Raw genomic sequence first — 23,368 nt, forward strand, 5'->3', positions numbered from 1 at the left:
TTTTTTTCATATTTTTCCATCCTCCCATTTAATGATTCTGTTTTAATCGCTATGTTATTGTAACTATAAATAAGCAGGTTGAGTTAATGCGTCAAGTTTCGCGTAATTAATTTACGGAATTGTTCAGAGCTCATCTTAAAGTCCGCGTAATTTTTTTGTAACTGAAAAAATTGTGACGAATGCGTGGATAAAGACGCTTTATCGCTCGTTTACATAATCTCGACTATCAAATAAGTGAACGGTACATGCTGTCGCGATTTCCCAACGCAGTGTGATACCGGAACCGACTCGAAGACCAATAAACTGTAAAATTTCTATTGGCTTTAAATATTATTCATTGTTATGTAAAAGATCATAATTTAATATAGACACTCACGTAATCCATAGGATGTACCATTAATGGTATGTTACATCGTAGCAGGGCAAAAATGAAACTTGTTTAACAGTTGACTGACAGAAACGTTGAGGAAGTGTTCGGTTATTACGCAATAGTTGATTGATTGGTTGGTAACATGAAGAGTGAAAGCACTTTTTGATTATTGTTTATTGTTTGGTTTGCTGCAGGGATCGTCTCACATACCCTGACTATTCAATTATAAAACAATACACTATAAACAAGAAAGCGTAAAAATATTCAAATTTTTGTATAATCGTGCGAAAGAGATTAAATCAGTGCTGTAACAAATTGCCTTACAACTAGTTAAACATGAAAGAAAAAAACGTGTCAGCTTTATCTAACGATAAAAGTTTGGAAGAGTGGCGAAAAATTGTTTCTTTGAGTGTAATGATAGTATTAATGTTTCTAGGTATTACCCAAGGTCAAAAATGTGGAAAAATTCTTACAATAAAATTTCGCTTTAATTTAATCATAATCATATACTATGTCAACGGTCGTAATTTGAAAACTAATAATTATAAAAAAATTGTCGATACATAAATTTTTGATGAGCAAATAATTTACGTCGAAGGAATATTACTAATATATTTATTATTAATTATCGTTCGCGTGACATCTGATAGCATACAGTTTCTACGTTTAAATGGTAATAAGAATTAATTAATTATTATTTGTAATTGTCACATTATAGACGTAAGTTCGCTTCATAAACATGTTCAAATTAATTATACTTATAATTATTTTCCAGGTATAATTATATAACAATAAAACTTGTTTTGAAGCGTTTGTATTTACGGGCTTTACTTTCTTTATGTTTAAGTCGTTATTACGATTTTATTTTATTGCTGATAAGTCCGACGGGACACAAACAACAATTCTGAAAGTATGTGTATATCTACATTATGTTTCGACAGAGCCTTCACATAGTTTCATGGCCGACTTGTAGTATACTATCTTTATTAATAGACAATGTAGTGGTTCATATCCTTAAAAAAACCACCTTAATTCCTAAGAGCCCGTTTACACAACTTCTCCCAATCGTCAAATTTCGCAAATAATATTTACTACGATTCTCATTTAACCATTAACACACATATTATGCTTAATTCTCCCCACAAGCCTTTCAACTGCATGTCGTAACTCAGCATATTTTATTAATAAGTAATTATTTAAATGTAAGTCGATTAAAATCTAACCAGTATGAAACCCCACGCCCAGCTCAAACAACGTAACCTCTGCCTGCAATTTTCGGTATCCGCATCCATGTAACCACACCTTAACGCACGTTCATCTTAAAGAAAGCGACATTTCAACCTTCCGCCGAAAACCCATAAACCCGACGTTTCATCATTTCGCCAACACCAGCACTTTCCATTTCCATGCCCAGTTTCCACGGCTTCTCCCCACTCTACCATCGACTTTCAGTTTCAAAATCAGCGCGTCTTGAGCTCGCAGATGCGGAATGTCGCGTTGTGGTGAGGTTGTGCAAAATTGCTGAAATTTTCGCGCTTCGGTACTTCAGTGTTGTGTTGCGGCTGAAAAATGGCACCTAAACAACGCCACCCTTTCATCGACGGGCTGAAAGACGTCCCCGTCGAGCGAAAAAAGGAAATGAACAAAATTAAAATTTGGTGAGTGAAGAAGTACAGCGCAAGAAGTTGATAAGAGTTGGTTTTTGAGTTTGCTGATAGGGAATGTAAGCGTTGTTGGTTTTTGCGCTGGTTCCGGTTTAGCCGGAAAAGTCGTGTTCAAGAACGTCAAGTTTGAGGACTAAGTATTGGAGTTTAGCCATGATATTAGGATTTGGTTGTGGGGTGTCATTGGTGTGTAATTTGGCGATTTAGAGGTAAATTTTGCTGGGTGATTTACATTCGTGGGAATAGAAAATGCGGATGTGTGGAAAAGTTTTGTCGCCAAGGTTGTAAAAAGCGGAAGTACGAGTTGGCTGCGTTTACGCAAGATTTTTTCGTTCAGAGATGTGATAAAATGTAGGTACAACGGGGCGCGAGCTTCATTTATTGTTATTCATTAGCTACAATTAATACCTCATTAAATACAAAAATCGTAATAAGCTTATTAAGTTGAGTGAAAACTGGTTGCTATAATTTAATGTTTTTTCCGTAGACGAGCTGGCTCTAATTCAACTACATTCATTTTTCTGTATATATTATATGGGATTAAAATTTAATTATTCATCCCGTCAGCGTCAAAATTTATTAAACAAATACGTATTTGTCAAAACTGTGCTTCAAGATGAAGAAAATGCTTCAATTAATTTATTCTTTAAAGAAAATATAGTCATCTATTTTCCCAAAGTTCCGGGAACACAGTACTATTTTTTATTTTCATCTTTTATAAGCGTAGCCACAGAAAAATAATATCACCTGTTCAAAAATGACTGAGGCTGTTGGCAATACTTTTTAAACAAAATTGTGAACTTTATGTTGGCGTAACGGAAGTGATTGTGTGACAGATATGTCAACCGTGACATGCGATAAATTTAGGTTATGTTTTAGCTACATTTTGCAAATTAAAAATGTCAACAATCGGTCATAAAGTTTGAAAAAATCTCCCAGGTCTGTGGTGTTTTCTTTTTGAAAGAATTTGGAAAAAATTCGGGGGTCCCTGGTGTTTTATTTTGAAAAAATTTAAAACTCCTCGAGGAACACTGGTGTTTTAATTTTCCTTTTTTTTTTTAATATACACAGCCATCTTTTGACAACAAGAAACTTAAAACTTGTTTAATATGGTAATGTTTGCAACGAAATATGGATTTTGCAATTATGGGGCGGAGCCTAATTGCAAAATCGATATTTTTTTATACAAATTTTCCACTTTAAATATGTTTTGTTTCATGTTGTGTAAAGAAGTCTACACGTATTAAAACAAAAAGGCAAAATGTCAGTCCGCCCACCCGCCCTATCTCAATTGTAATGATTTTTGTTATTCGCTGTGACCCAAGAGGGCGGAGCTTATCTGCAAAATACTTATTTCTTTACAAGAAATTAAAAAAAATGTTCTTGAGTATCATTTTGTTCAAAAAATCCCAAGTATATTAAGAAAAAAGCAAAATATTTACCCCGCTCGCCCACCCCGTTTCAATTGTGATGATGTTTTTATTCTTAGAAACTCAAAACACGTTTAAAATGGCAAGAGAAATATGGATCTTTCAATTAGGCTCCGCCCCTAGCTCTGGCAACGAATGAAAACTTCATTTAAATCATAGCTGGTATGGGTGGGGCTTAATCTTTAGCTTTAATTTTTTCTTAATATGCATAGTATTCTTTAAACAACAATGTTTTTAATTTCTCGCAGAGAGATGAGAATTTTGCAGTTGAGCTCCACCTTCTTGTCTCACGACGAATAAAAAAAATCATTACAATTAAGATAGGGCAGGTGGGCGGGGCTAATATTTTGCCTTTTTTCTTAGTATACATAGCCATCTTTTCACAACAAGAAACTTAGAACATGGTTGAAATGGTACATGTTTGGAAAGAAATATTGATTTTGCAATTATGGGGTGGAGCTTAAATACAAAATCGATATTCCCTATACAAATCCTCCATTTTAAACATGTTTTACGTTTTTTGTTGTGGCAATATGTCTACATATATTAAAACAAAAAGGCAAAATGTAAGCCCGCCCACCCACCCTATATCAATTGTGATGATTTTTTTTATTCGTTGTAAAGGAAGAGGGCGGAGCTCAACTGCAAAATTCGAGAGATAAGAATTTTGCAGTTGAGCTCCGCTTTCTTGATTCACGACGAATAAAAAAAATCATCACAATTGAGATAGGGTGGGTGGGCGGGGCTGATATTTTGCTTTGTTTTCTTAATATACGTAGCCATCTTTTCACAAACAAGAAACTTAGAACATGGTCAAAATGGTACATTTTTGCAAAGAAATATGGATTTTGCAATTACGGGGCGGAGCCTAATTACATAATCGATATTTCCCTATACAGATTCTCCATTTTTAACATGTTTTACATTTCTTGTTGTGGAAATAAGTCTACAAATGTATATTAAAACAAAAAAGCAAAATGTAAGCCCGCCCACCCGCCCTATCTCAATTGTGATGATTTTTTTTTATTCGCCATGAACTAAGAGGGCGGAGCTTAGCTGCAAAATACTTATTTCTTTACAAGAAATTAAAAACATGTTTTTGAGTATCGTGTTGTTCAAAGAATTCTACGTACATTAAGAAAAATTCCAAAATATTAACCCCGCCCACCCACCCCATCTCAATTGCGATGATTTTTTTTCTTAGAAACTTAAAACACGTTTAAAATGACAAATTTTTGTAGGGAAATATGGATCTTGCAATTAGACTCCGCCCCTAGGTCTGCCATCGAATGAAAACTTCATTATTATTTACATCATAGTTGATATGGGTGGGGCTTTATCTTTGGCTTTAATTTTGTCTTAATATAAATAGTATTCTTTGAACAACACGACTCTCAAAAACATGTGTTTCATTTCTTGTAGAGAAATAAGGATTTTGCAGTTAAGCTCCACCCCCTTGACTCACAGCGAATAAAAAAAATCATCACAATTAAGTTAGGGCGGGTGGGCGGGGTTTATATTTTGCTTTTTTTCTTAATATACATAGCATTCTTTGAACGACACGATACTCAAAAACATGTTTTTAATTTCTCGTAGAGAAATAAGGATTTTGCAGTTGAGCTCCGCCTTCTTGACTCACGACGAATAAAAAAAATCATCACAATTGAGATAGGGTGGGTGGGCGGGGCTTATACTGTGCCTTTTTTTCTTAATACACATGGTATTCTTTGAACAACACGATACTCAAAAACAAGTTTTTAATTTTTCATAGAGAAATAAGGATTTTGCAGTTGAGCTGCGCCTTCTTGATTCACGACGAATAAAAAAATCATCACAATTGAGATAGGGTTTGTGGGCGGGGCTTATATTTTTCTTTGTTTTCTTAATATACATAGCCATTATTTCACAACAAGAAACTTAGAATATGGTCAAAATGGTACATTTTTGCAAATAAAGATGGATTTTGCAATTATGAGGCGGAGTCTAATTGTAAAATCGATATATTTTTTTAAGTTTCATGTTGTAAAAAGAAGTCTATACTACTAAAGAAAAAAGCAAAATATAAGCCCACCCACCCGCTCTATCTCAATTGTAATGTTTTTTGTTATTCGCTTCGAACCAAGAGGGCGGAGCTTATCTGCAAAATACTTATTTCTTTACAAGAAATTAAAAAAAATGTTCTTGAGTATCATTTTGTTCAAAAAATCCCATGTATATTAAGAAAAAAGCAAAATATTTACCCCGCCCGCCCACCCCGTCTCAATTGTGATGATTTTTTTATTCTTAGAAACTCAAAACACGTTTAAAATGGCAAATTGTTGTAGGGAAATATGGATCTTTCAATTAGGCTCCGCCCCTAGGTCTGGCAACGAATGAAAACTTCATTTAGATCATAGCTGGTATGGGTGGGGCTTAATCTTTAGCTTTAATTTTTTCTTAATATGCATAGTATTCGTTGAACAACAATATTTTTAATTCTTCGTAGAGAGATAAGAATTTTGCAGTTGAGCTCCGCCTTCTTGACTCACGACGAATAAAAAAATCATCACAATTGAGATAGGGTGGGTTTGCCTTTTTTTTGTTAATACACATAGTATTCTTTGAACAAACGATACTCAAAAACATGTTTTTAATTTATCGTAGAGAAATAAGGATTTTGCAGTTGAGTTCCACCCCCTTGGCTCACGACAAATAAAAAAGATCATCACAATTGAGATAGGGCGGGTGGGCGGGGCTAATATTTTGCCTTTTTTCTTAGTATGCATAGCCATCTTTTCACAACAAGAAACTTAGAACATGGTTGAAATGGTACATGTTTGGAAAGAAATATAGATTTTGCAATTATGGGGCGAAGCTTAAATACAAAATCTATATTCCCTATACAAATCCTCCATTTTAAACATGTTTTACGTTTTTTGTTGTGGCAATATGTCTACATATATTAAAACAAAAAGGCAAAATGTAAGACCGCCCACCCACCCTATATCAATTGTGATGATTTTTTTTATTCGTTGTGAAGGAAGAGGGCGGAGCTCAACTGCAAAATTCGAGAGATAAGAATTTTGCAGTTGAGCTCCCCTTTCTTGATTCACGACGAATAAAAAAAATCATCACAATTGAGATAGGGTGGGTGGGCGGGGCTGATATTTTGCTTTGTTTCTTAATATACGTAGCCATCTTTTCACAAACAAGAAACTTAGAACATGGTCAAAATGGTACATTTTTGCAAAGAAATATGGATTTTGCAATTACGGGGCGGAGCCTAATTACATAATCGATATTTCCCTATACAGATTCTCCATTTTTAACATGTTTTACATTTCTTGTTGTGGAAATAAGTCTACAAATGTATATTAAAACAAAAAAGCAAAATGTAAGCCCGCCCACCCGCCCTATCTCAATTGTGATGATTTTTTTTTATTCGCCATGAACTAAGAGGGCGGAGCTTAGCTGCAAAATACTTATTTCTTTACAAGAAATTAAAAACATGGTTTTGAGTATCGTGTTGTTCAAAGAATTCTACGTACATTAAGAAAAATTTCAAAATATTAACCCCGCCCACCCACCCCATCTCAATTGCGATGATTTTTTTTCTTAGAAACCTAAAACACGTTTAAAATGACAAATTTTTGTAGGGAAATATGGATCTTGCAATTAGACTCCGCCCCTAGGTCTGCCATCGAATGAAAACTTCATTATTATTTACATCATAGTTGGTATGGGTGGGGCTTTATCTTTGGCTTTAATTTTGTCTTAATATAAATAGTATTCTTTGAACAACACGATTCTCAAAAACATGTGTTTAATTTCTTGTAGAGAAATAAGGATTTTGCAGTTAAGCTCCACCCCCTTGACTCACGACGAATAAAAAAATCATCACAATTAAGTTAGGGCGGGTGGGCGGTCCTTATATTTTGCATATTTTCTTCATATACATAGCATTCTTTGAACGACACGATACTCAAAAACATGTTTTTAATTTCTCGTAGAGAAATAAGGATTTTGCAGTTGAGCTCCGCCTTCTTGACTCACGAGGAATGAAAAAAATTATCACAATTGAGATGGGGTGGGTGGGCGGGGCTTATATTTTGCCTTATTTTCTTAATATACATAGCCATCTTTTCACAACAAGAAACTTAGAACATGGGAAAAATGGGACATTTTTGCAAAGAAATATGGATTTTACAATTATGAGGCGGAGTCTAATTGTAAAATCGATATATTTTTTTAAGTTTCATGTGGTAAAAAGAAGTCTACACATATTAAAACAAAAAGGCAAAATGTAAGCCCGCCCACCCGCCCTATCTCAATTGTAATGATTTTTGTTATTCGCTGTGACCCAAGGGGGCGGAGCTTATCTGCAAAATACTTATTTCTTTACAAGAAATTAAAAAAAATGTTCTTGAGTATCATTTTGTTCAAAAAATCCCATGTATATTAAGAAAAAAGCAAAATATTGACCCCGCCCACCCACCCCATCCCAATTGTGATGATTTTTTTATTCTTGAAAAGTCAAAACACGTTTAAAATGGCAATTTTTTGTAAGGGGCTAATATTTTGCCTTTTTTTGTTAGTATACATAGCCATCTTTTCACAACAAGAAACTTAGAACATGGCTGAAATGGTACATGTTTGGAAAGAAATATAGATTTTGCAATTATGGGGCGGAGCTTAAATACAAAATCGATATTCCCTATACAAATCCTCCATTTTAAACATCTTTTACGTTTCTCGTTGTAGAAATAAGTCTACATATGTTATATATATTAAAATATTTTGCTTAGCTGCAAAATACTTATTTATTTACAAAAATTAAAAACATTTTTTTGAGTATCGTATTGTTCAAAGAATTCTACGTATATTAAGAAAAATGCCAAAATATTAACCCCGCCCACCCACCCAATCTCTATTGTAATTTTTTTTTCTTAGATTCTTAAAACACGTTTAAAATGATACATTTTTGTAAGGAAATAGGGATTTTGCAATTTAATTCCGCCCCTTTGACTCTCGACGAATAAAAAAAAATCATCATAATTGAGATAGGGTGGGTGGGCGGGGCTTATGTTTTCCTTTTTTCTTAATATACGTAGTCGTCTTTTCAGAACAAGAAACTTAAAAAATGTAAAATGGAAATTTGACTGAGTCTGTTGGCAGTACTTTCTAAACAAAATTGTGAACTTTTCTTTCGTTTATGTTGGCATAACGTAAGTGATGATGTGACAGATATGTCAATCGTGACACGCGATAAATTTAGGTTTTGTTTTAGCTACATTTTTGCAAATTAAAAATGTCAACAATCTGTCAATCTTGACAACTGACAACCGGAAATTATAGAAAACATAAAGAAATGCACGATTGCCAACTGACTCTAGACTATTTTTTTTTGTTTAAAATGAATTAGTTCCGAAAATTTATCACTCACATTAGTAAAATCTTAAATAATCATAAAATTGGGCGTTCTTTACAATAAAATAACTTGAAAACTCGTTTTGTTTAAACTTTTAATAAACAGAAAAACGGGTTAATTAAATTAATAATGTCATAAAGTGAGACCAGTTTATTTTTGCTTGAGTACAGTCGTTTCATGGTTAAATTAATTGGAAATAAAAACAAACACTCAATATTTTACCTTACAATACAGTTCATAGTACAAACAATTACTTCACCGGCGAAAATTAAAACGCTTTCGACATAGACCATAATCGATTCGACTGTCGAAAACGTAATCAACCAATTACGCCAAATCTAGGTGACTGAATTAATACTTCAGGTTAATTAGTAAACAGTGCATGTGCATGCAAATTTTCGACTTCGCGTTTATAAATTTTAATGAACTTAAAAACTAGCGATATTCTATCCAATTAAAATTAACTGCGTTCGTCACAGTATTTGCGCATTTTTTTTAGCGCTGAAATTTGGGAAAATCCGCGACCTTGCTAAAACGTGCCACACTTCGTTCGCATTTTTGTTTGTTTTATAATTCTCAAGTTCAAGTTTCTGCAAGCAGAAAAAACAACAAAACACGATTGAAAAACGCCGCTCAAGCACTTATTGTTTTGTTGTAGAATTGGTTACACAAGTGCTAATTATTATTACGCTATCGGTGTTATTTTATTAGCAAAAATAGGGAGAAAGCCATCGACAGGTTCACGATTTATTAATTTACGAAAGCGGAAAACCCGAAAGATCAAAAGTCATCAATGTACACCGAAGAAGTTTCCAATAAATTCGCTGACGACAATGACAAAATCGTAAAGTGGACACCGAGTTGTAAACGTTGTTTATGGAGGTGTAGTTTTTGCAATTTTAATTTTTATTGCCCGCTTAGAAGGTCTTGTGTAAGCGAATTACACAATGTAGAGGATTTAATTATTGCGCTTGTGTTTACTATAACTGCATTAAATTTTTGCGTGATTTATTCATTGTGAGGAGGCAAATATTAAAAAACAAACAATGTTTAGCACTCGGTGTGTGTTTTGAGGTGCTAATTACGACGGACATCCGTAAGAGTAGTCGTTTGGTGTTAAAATTGCCGTGATCGATTCCGCATAGCAATAATTTTCCGTTATGCGCAAAGTTGTTTTGTTTTAGTGTTACATCGCTTAAGTAATGAAGTAGAACAAGGTAGAGTTTCGACTTTCAGTTGAAATAATTATGGTTCAACTCATGTGGTTGGTGGTTGCTTACTCGTGTGATCTTGTCAGTCCAATCGTGGATTTTTATAAGTAGGGCAAGGTGGGACAAATTTTAACATTTAGGGGTTTATGTAAAAACATTTGTTTGTATTTTATTTTTTCGTGAAATATTAATCGTGGAATATTTACAAGAATATCATGATGTCATCTCAAAATGGCAGAATGGTTTTTGTAACAGTAGCTTCTCATTCACTTTTTTAGAATCGTTTATATAAGTGTTTCAAAAAAATTAATTTATGACACAAAATAAATATGTAAAATACATTGACTACCAAAGCGGTTTTTTATAAAAATTATGAAAGTTTTCGAATTTTTTTTTTTGAAAAATAATAATTATCCCATTTAAGAATTCATAGCTCACCTAGTTTTTAAGATGGTGATTTGGAACTAGCTTTGTTGGGGTTTATATAGTAACATTAATTAAAAAAAATGTTGTTTCCTATTTTTGGTCTTTTTTTGTTCTCTTTTCTCCACCTTTTTTATCCTCTTTTTCATTAGATGTTTTGGCACCTTCTTTCTCGTCTTCTTTTGTTGTTTTTTTGTTGTGTTTTTTTTCCCTTTTTCCAATTTTTCTTGCATTTCTTATCGCTTTATTTAGCCCTTTCTTCATCGCATTTTTTGTCTTCTTGTTATCGCCTTTTGAAATTGTCATTTTTATTTTTCATTTATTTTTTTCAATTTTTTGCCGCTTTTTTGCTTTTTTCTAAACTTTTTTTGTCGTATGTTTGAGGCATTTTGACCACGTTTTTGTTTTTTTTTGTCCTCTCTTCTCACCCTTTTCTTGCCATTTTTACGATTTTTTGTCTTTTTTTCACGCATTTTTGCCTCTTTTTTATCGCCGTATATCTCTTCTTTTTTCCTCCTGTTTTTTTTATACTTTTTTTGTCGTCCTTTTTTGTATTTTTGTCATTTTTTGTTTCTTTTGAAGGCTTTTTTTTTAATATTTTTGCAAACAATCGCCAAAAAAGTAACAAAAAAGCCGATAAAAGGGTCTTTGTCTTTTTTGTTTAATCGCTTTTGTTGATTTTTCTCGCCGCTTTTTTCGTTGTTTTGCCTTTGTGTTGCATTTTTTGTCATTTTTGTTTGACGTTGTCGCTTTTATTGTTCCCTTTTTTGTTGTCATTTTGGTTTTTTCTTCCTTTATTGCGTTTTGGGCGTTTTTTGTAGTCCTTGTTTTCGATTTTTTTAGGCCATTTTTCTTCGTTTTTTATTAATTCTTTTTTAGTCGTCTTTTTTGTCTTTTTTTCTTGTTTCATTTTCTCGCCCCTTTTCATTTTTTTTTCTCTGTCCTTTTTTTAGTCGCCATTTTTTATGGCAACTTAATTTTGTCGTCTTTTTTTGGTCGCTTTTTTTTTTACTTTTCTGTTTTCTTTTGTATCTTTTTTGGTCACCCCTTCATTTTTGTCATTTTTTTCTATTGGCTTTTTACTGGTTTTTAACTGCTTTTTATCCTTCTTGAGGTTTTTTTTTACACATTTTTGGTTTCTTCTTTTCGCGATTTTTTCGCGTTCTTTGTCGCCTTTTTTTTGGTACTTTTCAATCGTATTTGTTGCCCCGTTTTATCGCGTCTTTTTTTTCTAACCTTTTTTTGTGGTCTATTTGAGGCTTTTTTAATCACGTTTTTTGCATTTTTTCCCTTTGTTGCCCTTTCTTCTCACCTTTTTCTTGCTATTTTTTCGATTTTTGTCATTTTGTTCATCGCATTTTTTGCCCGTTTTTTTAATCGCCTTTTATCGTTTCTTTTTTCCTCCTGTTTTTTTTATAGGTTTTTTGTCATCTTTTTATGTATTTTTTAATTGTTTTTCGTTGTTGTTCCTTTTGAAGGCTTTTTTTCATATTTTTAATTGTTTTAAAAAACAGTAACAAAAAAACGATAAAAAAAGGTCTATATTTAAATATCCTTTTTATCACCATATTTTGTCACCATTTTTTATTGTTTTTGTCGTTTTTTCGCTTTTTGTGGCCATTTCTGCCCATTCTTTGTCGCCTTTTTTTATTTTTACTTGGTTTTGTCGTCTTTTTTATTTTGTTTATTATTATGTTTTTTTTTACACATTTTCTACACCCTTTTATTCGCTTTTTTTGTCGCCCCTGTTTCATTTATTTTTGTATGTTTTTCTGTTAGCTTTTTAATCGTTTTTAATTGTTATTTTGTTCTTTTTTTTAGGATTTTTTAAGATCTAGTTTTGTGTTTTGGCGATTTTTTTGTCGCATTTTTTGTTACCTTTTTCCGTCTTCTTTTTTAATTGCATTTTTATCGCCTCTCTTTTTAGGCTAATTTTTGTTGTTGTTTTTTGTCGCCGCTTTTTTCATGGTTTTGCCTTTTTTTGTTGTTTCTTATATTTTCTATGTTTTTGTTTGACGTTGTCGCTTTTGTTGTTCACTTTTCTGTCTCCATTTTCGTTTTTTGCTCTTTATTGCGTTTTTGGTTTTTGGCCTTTTTTTGTTGTCCTTGTTTTCACTTTTTTGGGTTTCGTCTTTTTTTATTTTTTTTAGTCGCCTATTTTTTGTCTTTTTTCTCGCTACTTTTTCCCGTGTCCTCTTTCGTTTTTTCCATCCTTTTTTTAACTAGGTTGTGTCTGTTTTTGAACGCTTCTTTTGTTTACTTTTCTGTTTTCTTTTTTATCGCCTTTTTTTGGTCGAACCTTTATCCTTTATTTTTGTCATTCTTTTTTTCTGTTGGCTTTTTAATCGTTTTTAGCCGGTTTTTGTCCTAATTAAGGCTTTTTTTTACACATTTTTGGTTTCTTGTTTTCCCGATTTTTTTCGCCTTCTTTGTCGCCTTTTTTTGTTACTTTTTTTACGTCCACTTTTTAATTCATTTTCGTCCCGTTTTATCGCGTCTTTTTTTTGTCGCTTTTTTGCTTATTTATAACCTTTTTTTGTCGTCTATTTGAGGCTTTTTTTAACCACGTTTTTTGCATTTTTTTTCCTCTTCTTATTTTTTTTTGTCATTTTTTCGATTTTTGTCCTTTTTTTTCATCGCATTTTTTTGCCTCTTTTTTTTATTCTTTTATCGCTTCTTTTTTCCTCCTTTTTTTTTGTTATAGGTTTTTTGTCACCAATTTTTTTGTATTTTTTAATCGTTTTTCGTTGTTGTTTTGTTCCTTTTTAAGACTTTTTGCATATTTTTGGTTGTTGTTGTTGCAAAACAATAGTCAAAAATGTAAAAAAAAAACGATAAAACAGATTTTTTCGTTTTTTTTTGTTCCTTTTTTTGTCCACTTTGATCGCATTTTTTTTATTGTTTTTTTTTTGTCGTTTTTTCGCTTGTTTTAGCCTTTTTGCGAATTCTTTGTCGCCTTTTTTATGTTCACTTAGTTTTGTCGTCTATTTATGGTGGTTTATTTTTCTGTTTTCTTTTCTTTACACATTTTCTACACCCTTTTAATCGATTTCTTGGTCGGCCCTGTTTCCTTTATTTTTGAATTTTTTTTAGCCATTTTTTCTTCGTTTTTTTAATTCTTTTTTTTAGTCGCCTATTTTTTGTCTTTTTTTTGTTTCATTTTCTCGCCTTTTTTCTTTTTTTTTTCTCCGTCCTTTTTGTAGTGGCTTTTTTTTACACATTTTTGGTTTCTTGTTTTGGCTATTTTTGTGTGTTCTTTGTCGCCTTTTTTTGTTACTTTTTAATCGTATTTTTTGCCCCGTTTTATCGTGTTTTTTGTCGTCTATTTGAGGCTTTTTTAATCACGTTTTTTTGCATTTTTTTTCTGTTTTTTGGCTTTTTTCTCACCTTTTTCTTGCTATTTTTTCGATTTTTGTCTTTTTGTTCATCGCATTTTTGGCCGTTTTTTTATCGCCTTTTATCGCTTCTTTTTTTCCTCCTGTTTTTTTTTATAGGTTTTTGTCACCTTTTTTTATATTTTTTAATCGTTTTTCGTTGTTGTTTCTTTGATTGTTGTGAAAAAAGTAACAAAAAAAAAACGATAAAAAAGGTCTTTATCGTTTTTTTTACTTTTTTTTTAAATATCCTTTTTATCACCTTATTTTGGTCATCGTTTTTTTTATTGTTTTTGTCGTTTTTTCGCTTTTTGTGGCCCTTTTTGCCCATTCTTTGTCGCCTTTTTTATTTTTACTTAGATTTGCCGTCTTTTATTTTGTTTATTTTTCTTTTTTTTTACACATTTTCTACACCCTTTTAATCGCTTTTTTTTGTCGCCCCTATTTCCTTTATTTTTTTTTTGTTTTTCTGTTGGCTTTTTAATCGTTTTTGTTATTTTGTCTTTTTTTAAGGATTTTTTAATGTTTTATCGTATTTTTATCACCTCTCTTTTTAGCCGCACTTTTTTTGTTGTTTTTTGTCGCCGCTTTTTTCATAATTTTGCCTTTTTGTTGATTCTTATATTTTTTATGTTTTTGTTTGACGTTGTTCACTTTTTTGTCCCCATCTTTTTGCTCTTTATTGCGTTTTTGGTTTTTGGTCTTTTTTGTTGTCCTTGTTTTCAATTTTTTGGGCATTTTTCCTTCGTCTTTTTTTTTTATTTTTTTAGTCGCCTAATTTTTGTCTTTTTTCTTGCTACTTTTTTTCGTCCTTTTTTATCGCCTTTTTTTGGTCGCCCCTTTTTCTTTTATTTTCGTCATTCTTTTTCTTTCTGTTGGCTTTTTAATCGTTTTTAGCTGGTTTTTGTTTTTTTTAAGGCTTTTTTACACATTTTTCGCCTTCTTTGTCTCCTTTTTTTGTTAATTTTTACGTTCACTTTTTAATCGTATTTTTGTCCCATTTTATCGCGTCTTTTTGGCGCTTTTTTCTAACCTTTTTTTGTCGTCTATTTGAGGCTTTTTTAACTACGTTTTTTGCATTTTTTAATCGTTTTTCGTTGTTGTTTTGTTCCTTTTGGAGACTTTTATTCATGTTTTTGGTTGTTGTTGCAAAACAATAACCAAAAAAGTAACAAAAAAAAAACAAAAAAAACATAAAAAAGATCTTTTTCGTTTTTTTGTTCCTTTTTTTTGTCCACTTTTATCGTTTTTTTTTTACCCCTTTTTTTTGTTTTTTTGTCGTTTCTTCGTTTGTTGTAGCCTTTTTGCTCATTCTTTTTCGCCTTTTTTGTTTATTTAGTTTTGTCATTTATTTTGTTTATTTTTCTGTTTTCTTTTTTTGACACATTTTCTACACCCTTTTAATCGCTTTTTTGGTCCTTTATTTTTGTTGTTTTTCTTTCTGTTAGCTTTTTAATCATTTTTAGCTGTTATTTTGTCCTTTTTTAAGGATTTTTTTAATGTTTGGTTTTTGTTTTAGCGTTTTTTTGGTCCCGTTTTTTGTTGTTTTTTGTCGCCACTTTTTTTGTTATTTTGCCTTTTTGTTGCCTTGTTTATCGTTTCTAGTGTCGTTTTTGTTTGACATTGTAGCTTTTATTGTTCACCTTTTTGTCGCCATTTTCGTTTTTTTCGCTCTTCTTTTCTAGCATTTTTCCGTTTTTTCGCTCTTTTTTAGTCGGCTCTTTTTCCATTATTTTTGTCATTCTTTTTTTCTGTTGGATTTTTAATTGTATTTAACTGTTATTTTGTTTTTTTAGGATTTTTTTAATGTTTGGTTTTTTGTTTTGGTGATTTTTTTTTGTTGCCTTTTTTGTTACTTTTTTCCGTCCTCTTTTTTATCGCATTTGTTGCCCCTTTTTATCACCTCTTTTTGTAGTCCCCTTTTTTGTCGTCTTTTTTTGCCCTTTTTATTGCTTTTTTTGTTGCCTTCGTTGTAGCTTTGATTTTTCGTTTTTTTCGGCCTTTTTTGTCACCATTTTTTTATGGAAACTTAGTTTTGTTGTCTTTTTTTGGTCGCTTTTGTGTTCTTTTTTATCGCATTATCTATTATTTTTCCTTTATTTTTTGTAATTCTATTTTTTCTGTTTCGCCATTTTTGTCGCCATTTTCCATTTTTCTTCCCTTTTTAGGCCACATTTTTTTGGCGTTTTTTCATTTTTTTACTGATTTGTTAATCACGTTTTTGTATTTTTTGTCGTCTTGCCCACTTTTTTTTGTACTTTTTGCGATTTTTTGCTGCTTTATGGACATTATCATAAAAATAAAAGTGACAAAATAAAATTTTATACTTTATCTAAGAAACTGGATTTGTTTGAATGTATGTACTCCAGAGGCGATAGAAGTGTTATCATAACCCTTTTTATTAAATAAATAATTCTAACATCCAAGTAGGCACCGATTTATTCCGCCTCTTTTAGAACGTGCACCTACATATAATGGCAATGACAGTTCAAATGTCATAATTACTCTGACAAGTGACATATTAACGACATTAATTAAAACTTTAAAAATGTCCGCTATTACTAAGAAGTGGCAAATCAGCAACATTGTTAAATTTCAAAGTCACTGGACGTAAGAAACATTACGAAAGCTCTACATATAAGAAAAATTGCTGAACCAAACTAAATTTGAGTTTTTGTGCTTCAGGGGCGCGGGAGCATCTCTAGATAAATGTAAACCATTGTTTTATGAACCAATTCTATTACGAACAACTGTCAATGAATGATTTATAATTAAGCAAAAATAAAGGACAATCAAATTGACGTCAAACCCAAAAAAACTAATTGATGTAGTTGGCGGTGAATAAAGTTGGTAAACAATGCATTAAGTACATGGGCGATTTTGTGGAGGAATTGCCTTTACAAAAAAACAATAGTAATTATTTGAAAATAGCAAATATAATTAATAGATACACCACTATTCATTGTTACTGGACAAAAAGTAAATTGTTTTTCGACAACTGACATCTAACCTAAAAAATCTACACTAAAAAAAAATCTCTTGGTATGTGACATACATTCAGATAAAACAGCAACGACACTTACATAATTACACAATTACTAATCAGTGTAGCTTTTCATAATTTTCTGTTTTAACAACGTAATGATAATGAAATTCCATTAACATATGTTATATCAACTTGATTTCAAAGTGTGCACTGCGACACACTATCGTAGAAAAAACAACGCCTGTTTCGTACAAAAAGCTGGTTTTTTGTAAGGAAATATGTTTAATTCTTTACATACTTACATCCTTGAATTTAATTCAGTAAACAAGAAATTTACAAGACTGTAGTCATTATTAAAATTAAAGCAAAAAATGTTAATGTGCATATAGTGTGCCAGTGTAATAAATGGTATAATTCTTGGTTTCTGACCTAGCGCCATTATAAATTAAAAAAATAAGCAGTGATGATTAATTAATATATGCGTTACGTACTAATTTATAAAAAGTTTTTTAAAAAAATATTTACGGTACGTCACTTGCGGAAATAACAATACGCATTACAAGTAAGGTAATTAATTTTATTTTTTAATACCGACCTAAGTAAGTCTTAACAATCATAGTGTAATTTGTTTATTTATTTACGTTTATTTCAGTGTTGGCTAGTTTTTTATTACAAAGGTTGTAGTTACAGGGTGATAAATGTCATGTGAATAGAACTAAATCGAGTTCCTTGTTGTAACGAAGCGGCACACCATAGCCAACTACGTGAATGAAAAAATTCGAATTCCATAATTAAAAAAATGCAATCTTACGCAAAAGCAAAAAACCTGTGTCAAAAACTGGAAAATTATGCTAACCCACTTTTCCTATTACAGCTTTTTGCACAAAATACGAACATCATTTTATCGTCGATCCAAATAGAGTGGACGATGTATGTCACCTGTTACTAGATTACATATATGGATTGGAGTTGTTGAGGCGACTAGCCTCGAGCCCTTTATTAATCACCGGGTGTACTTTTACTTTACTTTTACTTCGCTACAGTACAAAAAGAAGTATTCTATTGTTTGACTAACGATCAAAGTGTACGGAGCAAGGCTGTCATTCTTATGTCATTATTCATTAAATTTGTCATGGATAATTAATCCAGGTTTGTGGAACTTTTACTTTAATGTTTGAAATGTATGGACGAGGAAGCTTAAATTTTAAATTGAAACAATTTATTATACACCATGAACATCATTCTGGGAAACCCAAATCACCGAAGCTCGTTGAACTGAATTACAAAAAATTCATTCAAGCTACCGTACCGAGTCAAGGCAATCAGTTCAGCCGGACGTGCCCTCAACTTCCTTCTCTCGACCCCGGCACCGCAAACCGGCTTTTCTCCTTCAGGTCTTAATCACCGGGAGATGTTTGTTTTATTTTTGGTTTGCGGAGAAATCGCAATACCGTTACGGCTTGATCGTACCTCTTCGAGGAATTGAATTGTGGCTAGAATCACTCAAGGTCACGATTTTTTCTGGCGAGCGTGTGAACGAACTTGGCACTTCCTGCAAGAGATGGGGCTAAAGGGGTCGCCGGTGTTGCGAAAACCGTCAGCAGAATGTACAGGACGTGTCAACGTTTTAGTGACATAATCGTCTGATATTTCCAGAGCGCGTAATGCAGGGACAATGCAAAAAATGCTGCGTAAGGAAGACTTTCTATTCTGGTCGTAATTTAAATGAAAGTTTGGAGGTTCGGGGCAGGTGAATTACGGATTGAGTGATGCTGGATGGAACGTAATTTGATGAAACGAAAGTGTTTTTTTTGTGGCGGGAATTTTATGAAATTTAATGGGTTGACCAGGGGCTACAAAGGAAAAATTGGTCGGAAGTTATCTGTAATTTCGCGAGTTTTCTATCTTCCAACTTTTGAATTTTTCAGTTTTTGATTCCTTGAATCTTCCTAGAGCGAGTCTAAGTTCGTTTTTTGTGTGTTAGTAATATTTCTTATCTTCTGTTCCAGGCATTTCTACGATACAGATCCTAAGTAATTTAAATTAAAAAGATTCAACAAAAGATATTCATTTTTGTTAACCTTAACTTAACTCAAGAAAGAATAGTGAACATGTTGCATATTTTTTATTTTAATGTCCGGACCAACGTCCTCGAAATGTTGAAAACCTACAAAAAAATATTCATTCATTCCAAGATCAAACTGTAGTTTTTTCATTATGCGTAAAACCGGTATAAATTCATCTTAAGTGTTTTTTTTTTTTTTTTACTTTTTGATTGATCAGCTTTGTTTAATGGCATTCTAAGACAACGCCACTAATTTTTAAACGGGATGAGATAAATAAATTATACTTAATTCTATATAATTAATTAATTATACATGAAGTGGTTGAAAGTAATTACCTTACAGTTATGATTTATACAAGTAGTTTTTTTATTGTGGCTAATGCTTTTGAGTGATCGTAGTTTAAATATCTGTTCTTCACACTTTTACTTCCTGAGTAAATTAAGGAAGTATAGTAATCGAGTCCACCGGACGAATGGCCACTTTTATATTTTCTCGACGTTTCATGACCCCTAGAGTCAAAGAGTGCTATGTTTATTTGATTTAACTGTTATACAATGTAGTCCTATAATAACAGTTTACCATTGGTGTAAGGCATTCCGGTGGTGGTTTAGTGGATACGAGTCATGAATGCGGACCGGACGTCGCGCGTTCGATTTCCAACTTGGCCTTTCGTTTTTTTGTTTTTTTTTTTTCTTTTTGTCTCGCATTGTGTATTATCTATGTTTATGACGTCATGACGAATTTTTTATTGATGAAATTACCCCACTTTCTCGCTCCTCTTTATTTAAAAATGTAAAATTGTAAATTTTCTCTTTTCGTTTTCTTTTAACAATGTGAAACCTTCTCGGGGGTCCTAACTGTCTTTTTTTAAGAATGTTATACTTCACAGAGGTTCCAACTGCTTTTTTTTATTGTAAAACCTTGTCGGGGGCCCCAGCTGTATTTTTTTAAGAATGTGAAACCTTCTCGCGTGGCCCAAATGTCTTTTTTTAATGCGAAACTTTCTCGGGGGTCCCAAGTGTTTTTTTATCTTTTCAAAAATGTAAAATTTCCTCGGGGGCCCCAAATGTCTTTATTTTTTTAATATGAAACTTTCTCGGGGATCCCAATTGTCTTTTTTAAAAATGTAAAACTTTCTCGGAGGCCCCAAATGTCTTTTTTATACTGAACTTTCTCGGGGGTCCCAACTGTTTCTTTTAATGTAAAACCTCGTTAGCCCCAAATGTACTCTTTTAAGAATGTGAAATCTTCTCGGAGGCCCCAAGTGTCTTTTTAAAAATGTAAAATCTTCTCTGGGGCCCCAAATCTTTTTGTGTTTTTTAAAGTGAAGCTTCTGTGTTTTTTTGTAAAACCTCCTCGGGGGCCCTAAATGTACTCTTCTAAGAATGTGAAATCTTCTTGGAGGCCCCAAATGAACTCTTTTAAGAATGTGAAATCTTCTCGGGGCCCCCAAATGTTTTTTTTTATGTGAAACCTTCTGGGGGGTCCCAACTGTATTTTTAAAAATGTAATAACTTTTCGAGGGCCCCAAACGTCTTTTTTTACAACGTGAAATCTTGGGGGCACCAAATCTTTTTGTGTTTTTTAAAATGAAACTTCTAACTGTGTTTTTTTGTAAAACCTTCTCGGGGGCCCTAAATGTACTCTTCTAAGAATGTGAAATCTTCTCGGAGGCCCCAAGTGTCTTTTTAGAAATTTAAAATCTTCTCGGGGGCGCCAAATCTTTTTGTTTATTTTAAAGTGAATCTTCTTTAGAGTCTCAACTGTTTTCTTAAATGTAAAACCTTCTCGGAGGCCCCAAATGAACTCTTTTAAGAATGTGAAATCTTCTCGGGGACCCCAAGCGTCTTTTTTAAAAATGTAAAACCTTCTCAGAGGTCCCAAATGTCTTTTTTAAACTGAAATTTCTCGGGGGTCCCAACTGTTTTTTTTTTAATGTAAAACCTCGGGGGCCCCAAATGTACTCTTTTAAGAATGTGAAATCTTCTCAGAGGCCCCAAGTGTCTTTTTAAAAATGTAAAATCTTCTTCGGGGCGCCAAATCTTTTTGTCTTTTTTAAAGTCGACCTTCTCTGGGGTTCAACTGTTTTTTTTTAATGTAAAACCTACCCAGAGGCTCCAAATGAACTCTTTTAAGAATGTGAAATCTTCTCGAAGGCCCCAAGTGTCTTTTTTAAAAATGTGAAACCTTATCGGGAGTCCCAACTGTCTTTTTAAAAATGTAAAACCTTCTCGAGGCCCCCAAATGTCTTTTTTTAATGTGAAACCTTTTCGGGGATCCCAATTGTCTTTTTAGAAATATAAAATCTTCTCGGGGTCCCAAAATCTTTTTGTCTTTTTTAAAGTCGACCTTTTCTGGGGTCCCAAATGTCTTTTTAAAAATGTAAAACCTCGGGGCCGCCAAAAGTCTTTTTTTTGATGTGAAACCTTCTCGGAGGTCCCAACTGTCTTTTTTAAAATGTAAAACCTTCTCGGGGGGCCCAAATGTCTTTTTTTGAATGTGAAATCTTCTCGGGGGGTCCCAACTGGTTTTTTTTTTTTAATCTAAAACCTTCTCAGACGCCCCAAATGAACTCTTTTAAGAATGTGAAATCTTCTCGGAGGCCCCAAGTGTCTTTTTTAAAAATGTAAAACCTTCTCGGGGCCTCCAAATGTCTTTTTTTTTATATGAAACCTTCTCGGAGGTCCCAACAGTCTTTTTAAAAATGTAAAACCTTCCCGGGGCCGCCAGAAGCCTTTTTTTTATGTGAAACCTTCTCGGAAGTCCCAACTGTCTTTTAAAAATGTAAAACCTTCTCGGGGGCCCCAAATGTCTTTTTTTATGTAAAACCTTTTCGGGGTCGCCAAATGTGTTTGTTTTAGAATATGAAACCTTCTCGGGGATTCCAAGCGTCTTTTTTTAAAAGTAAAATTTTCTCAGGGTTCCCAACTCTTTTTTAAGAATGTAAAACCTTCTCGGGGGCCCCATATGTCTTTTTTTAAAATGTAAAACCTTCTCCGGGGCCCCAAATTTAATGTCTTTTTAATGTGAAACCTTCTCAAAGGTCCCAACGGTCTTTTTTAAAAATGTAAAACCTTCCGGGGCACCAAATGTATTCTTTTAAGAATGTGAAACCTTCTCGGGGATCCCAATTGTCTTTTTTAAAGAGGGTTAAACCTTCTTTTTTTCTATTACACTGTGACTTATACGTTCTATATAGAGGTTATTACTAAAAAGTAAAATTCCGCTAAATCAAATTTTATAATTTTTCAGAGCAGTATTTGTTGTTGACCAAGTTTTTTTTTATTAGATCTTCACCTAGAAATTGCAACATGCAGATAATTGATATAGGATATAATTTGTGGCTGCGGCTCCGTACTTCTTTTAAAAACAATATCATTTGGAGTAACCTTGAAGAAGGGAAAATGAAACGTGACAATTTGGAAAAATCCTTCGTCTGGTTGTGGAAAACTGAATCTAATTCAATGCAGTAGTCATTTTCTTCGCATTAAGTAGTTGTATGATCTCCTTACGCCGTCATGCGTTTCTTTCCGTCTCATTTGACACCGATTTGTCCTTGTAGCTTTCTTCTTATTCTTTAAATTATTTTATAAATATGCGTGCTGTCATTATACTCAACTTTATACTTTCTTCGATTACTCAAGCGTGTCACGGTAGGTACACGCAAAAATAGATTTTTGACAACAGGAGAAGAATACAAAACGAAAATAACAGTCTTCGTAATGTAAAATCCCCAGACGAAGAAAAGACAAGAAACTTGAAGAACTTGTTTTTGTGTAGTTTTATTGTCCCGCTAACTATTGCTCGTCACCTGTTTTTATAGTCTAATCGTTTAAGCAGAACTTAAATGAACTTTTCCGTCCATCATAGGGCACTATATTAAGTCCGCTGCTTTTTCCCCATTACACCAGTGACCTACACATAACCGAATTAACCTCAAAATAAAAATAAAACTAAACCCACACGCGTTTTCGCGTCTGATTGACCTTACAACGTGCATTTTAACGTTTTCCTCCATTAAAACCCATCGCACCGAGGCCTGAACCCAAGGTTCGCCAAAGATGCTACAAATACACGACAATTTACGTCAAAACCTTGGGCTTCCACGCGATTTTTTCTCGGTATTAATCACCCGAGTCTAACACCCAGACGAAAATAATGACGTTTCTAATTTTAATTGTATGTCATTAGTGTCACCGCGCTGCCAACCGCTAATTACTAAAAATTTTTTTTTTCCAGGATGAACTCGCAGCCGCATTTGCCACACATTTCCGAAGACTACATCTACCTGTTTCTGCATGCCGGCTACTACAACGTCGAAAGGACGAAAAGTTACATCGAGAATTATTTTACCATACGGGCCAGCGCGCCGGCCATATTCAGCGACCGAGACCCATACTCGCCCAGGATGCAAGTGATGATCGGTCTTGCGTAAGT

General features: G+C 33.0%; 1 protein-coding gene across 2 annotated transcripts in view; it reads left to right on the forward strand.

Moving 5' to 3' along the window:
• Positions 1-1,830: 1,830 nt before the first annotated feature.
• Positions 1,831-23,368, forward strand: part of LOC135140222 (alpha-tocopherol transfer protein-like) — a 35,981-nt gene continuing 14,443 nt past the window's right edge. The window contains exons 1-2 of one of the 2 annotated variants that reach the window (XM_064070676.1): positions 1,831-2,028; positions 23,171-23,362. In XM_064070676.1, the coding sequence (XP_063926746.1) occupies positions 1,940-2,028; positions 23,171-23,362 (281 nt within the window). In that variant the 5' untranslated portion in view covers positions 1,831-1,939. Of the gene's footprint in view, positions 2,029-9,956; positions 10,089-23,170; positions 23,363-23,368 lie in introns of those variants that run through there. The other variant, XM_064070677.1, reaches the window with a different exon arrangement.

The sequence above is a fragment of the Zophobas morio genome, unplaced genomic scaffold (genome assembly GCF_036711695.1).
Source record: "Zophobas morio isolate AGI-343-1 ecotype UQ-CSIRO unplaced genomic scaffold, CSIRO_AGI_Zmor_V1 ptg000038l, whole genome shotgun sequence".
NCBI lineage: Eukaryota > Metazoa > Arthropoda > Insecta > Coleoptera > Tenebrionidae > Zophobas > Zophobas morio.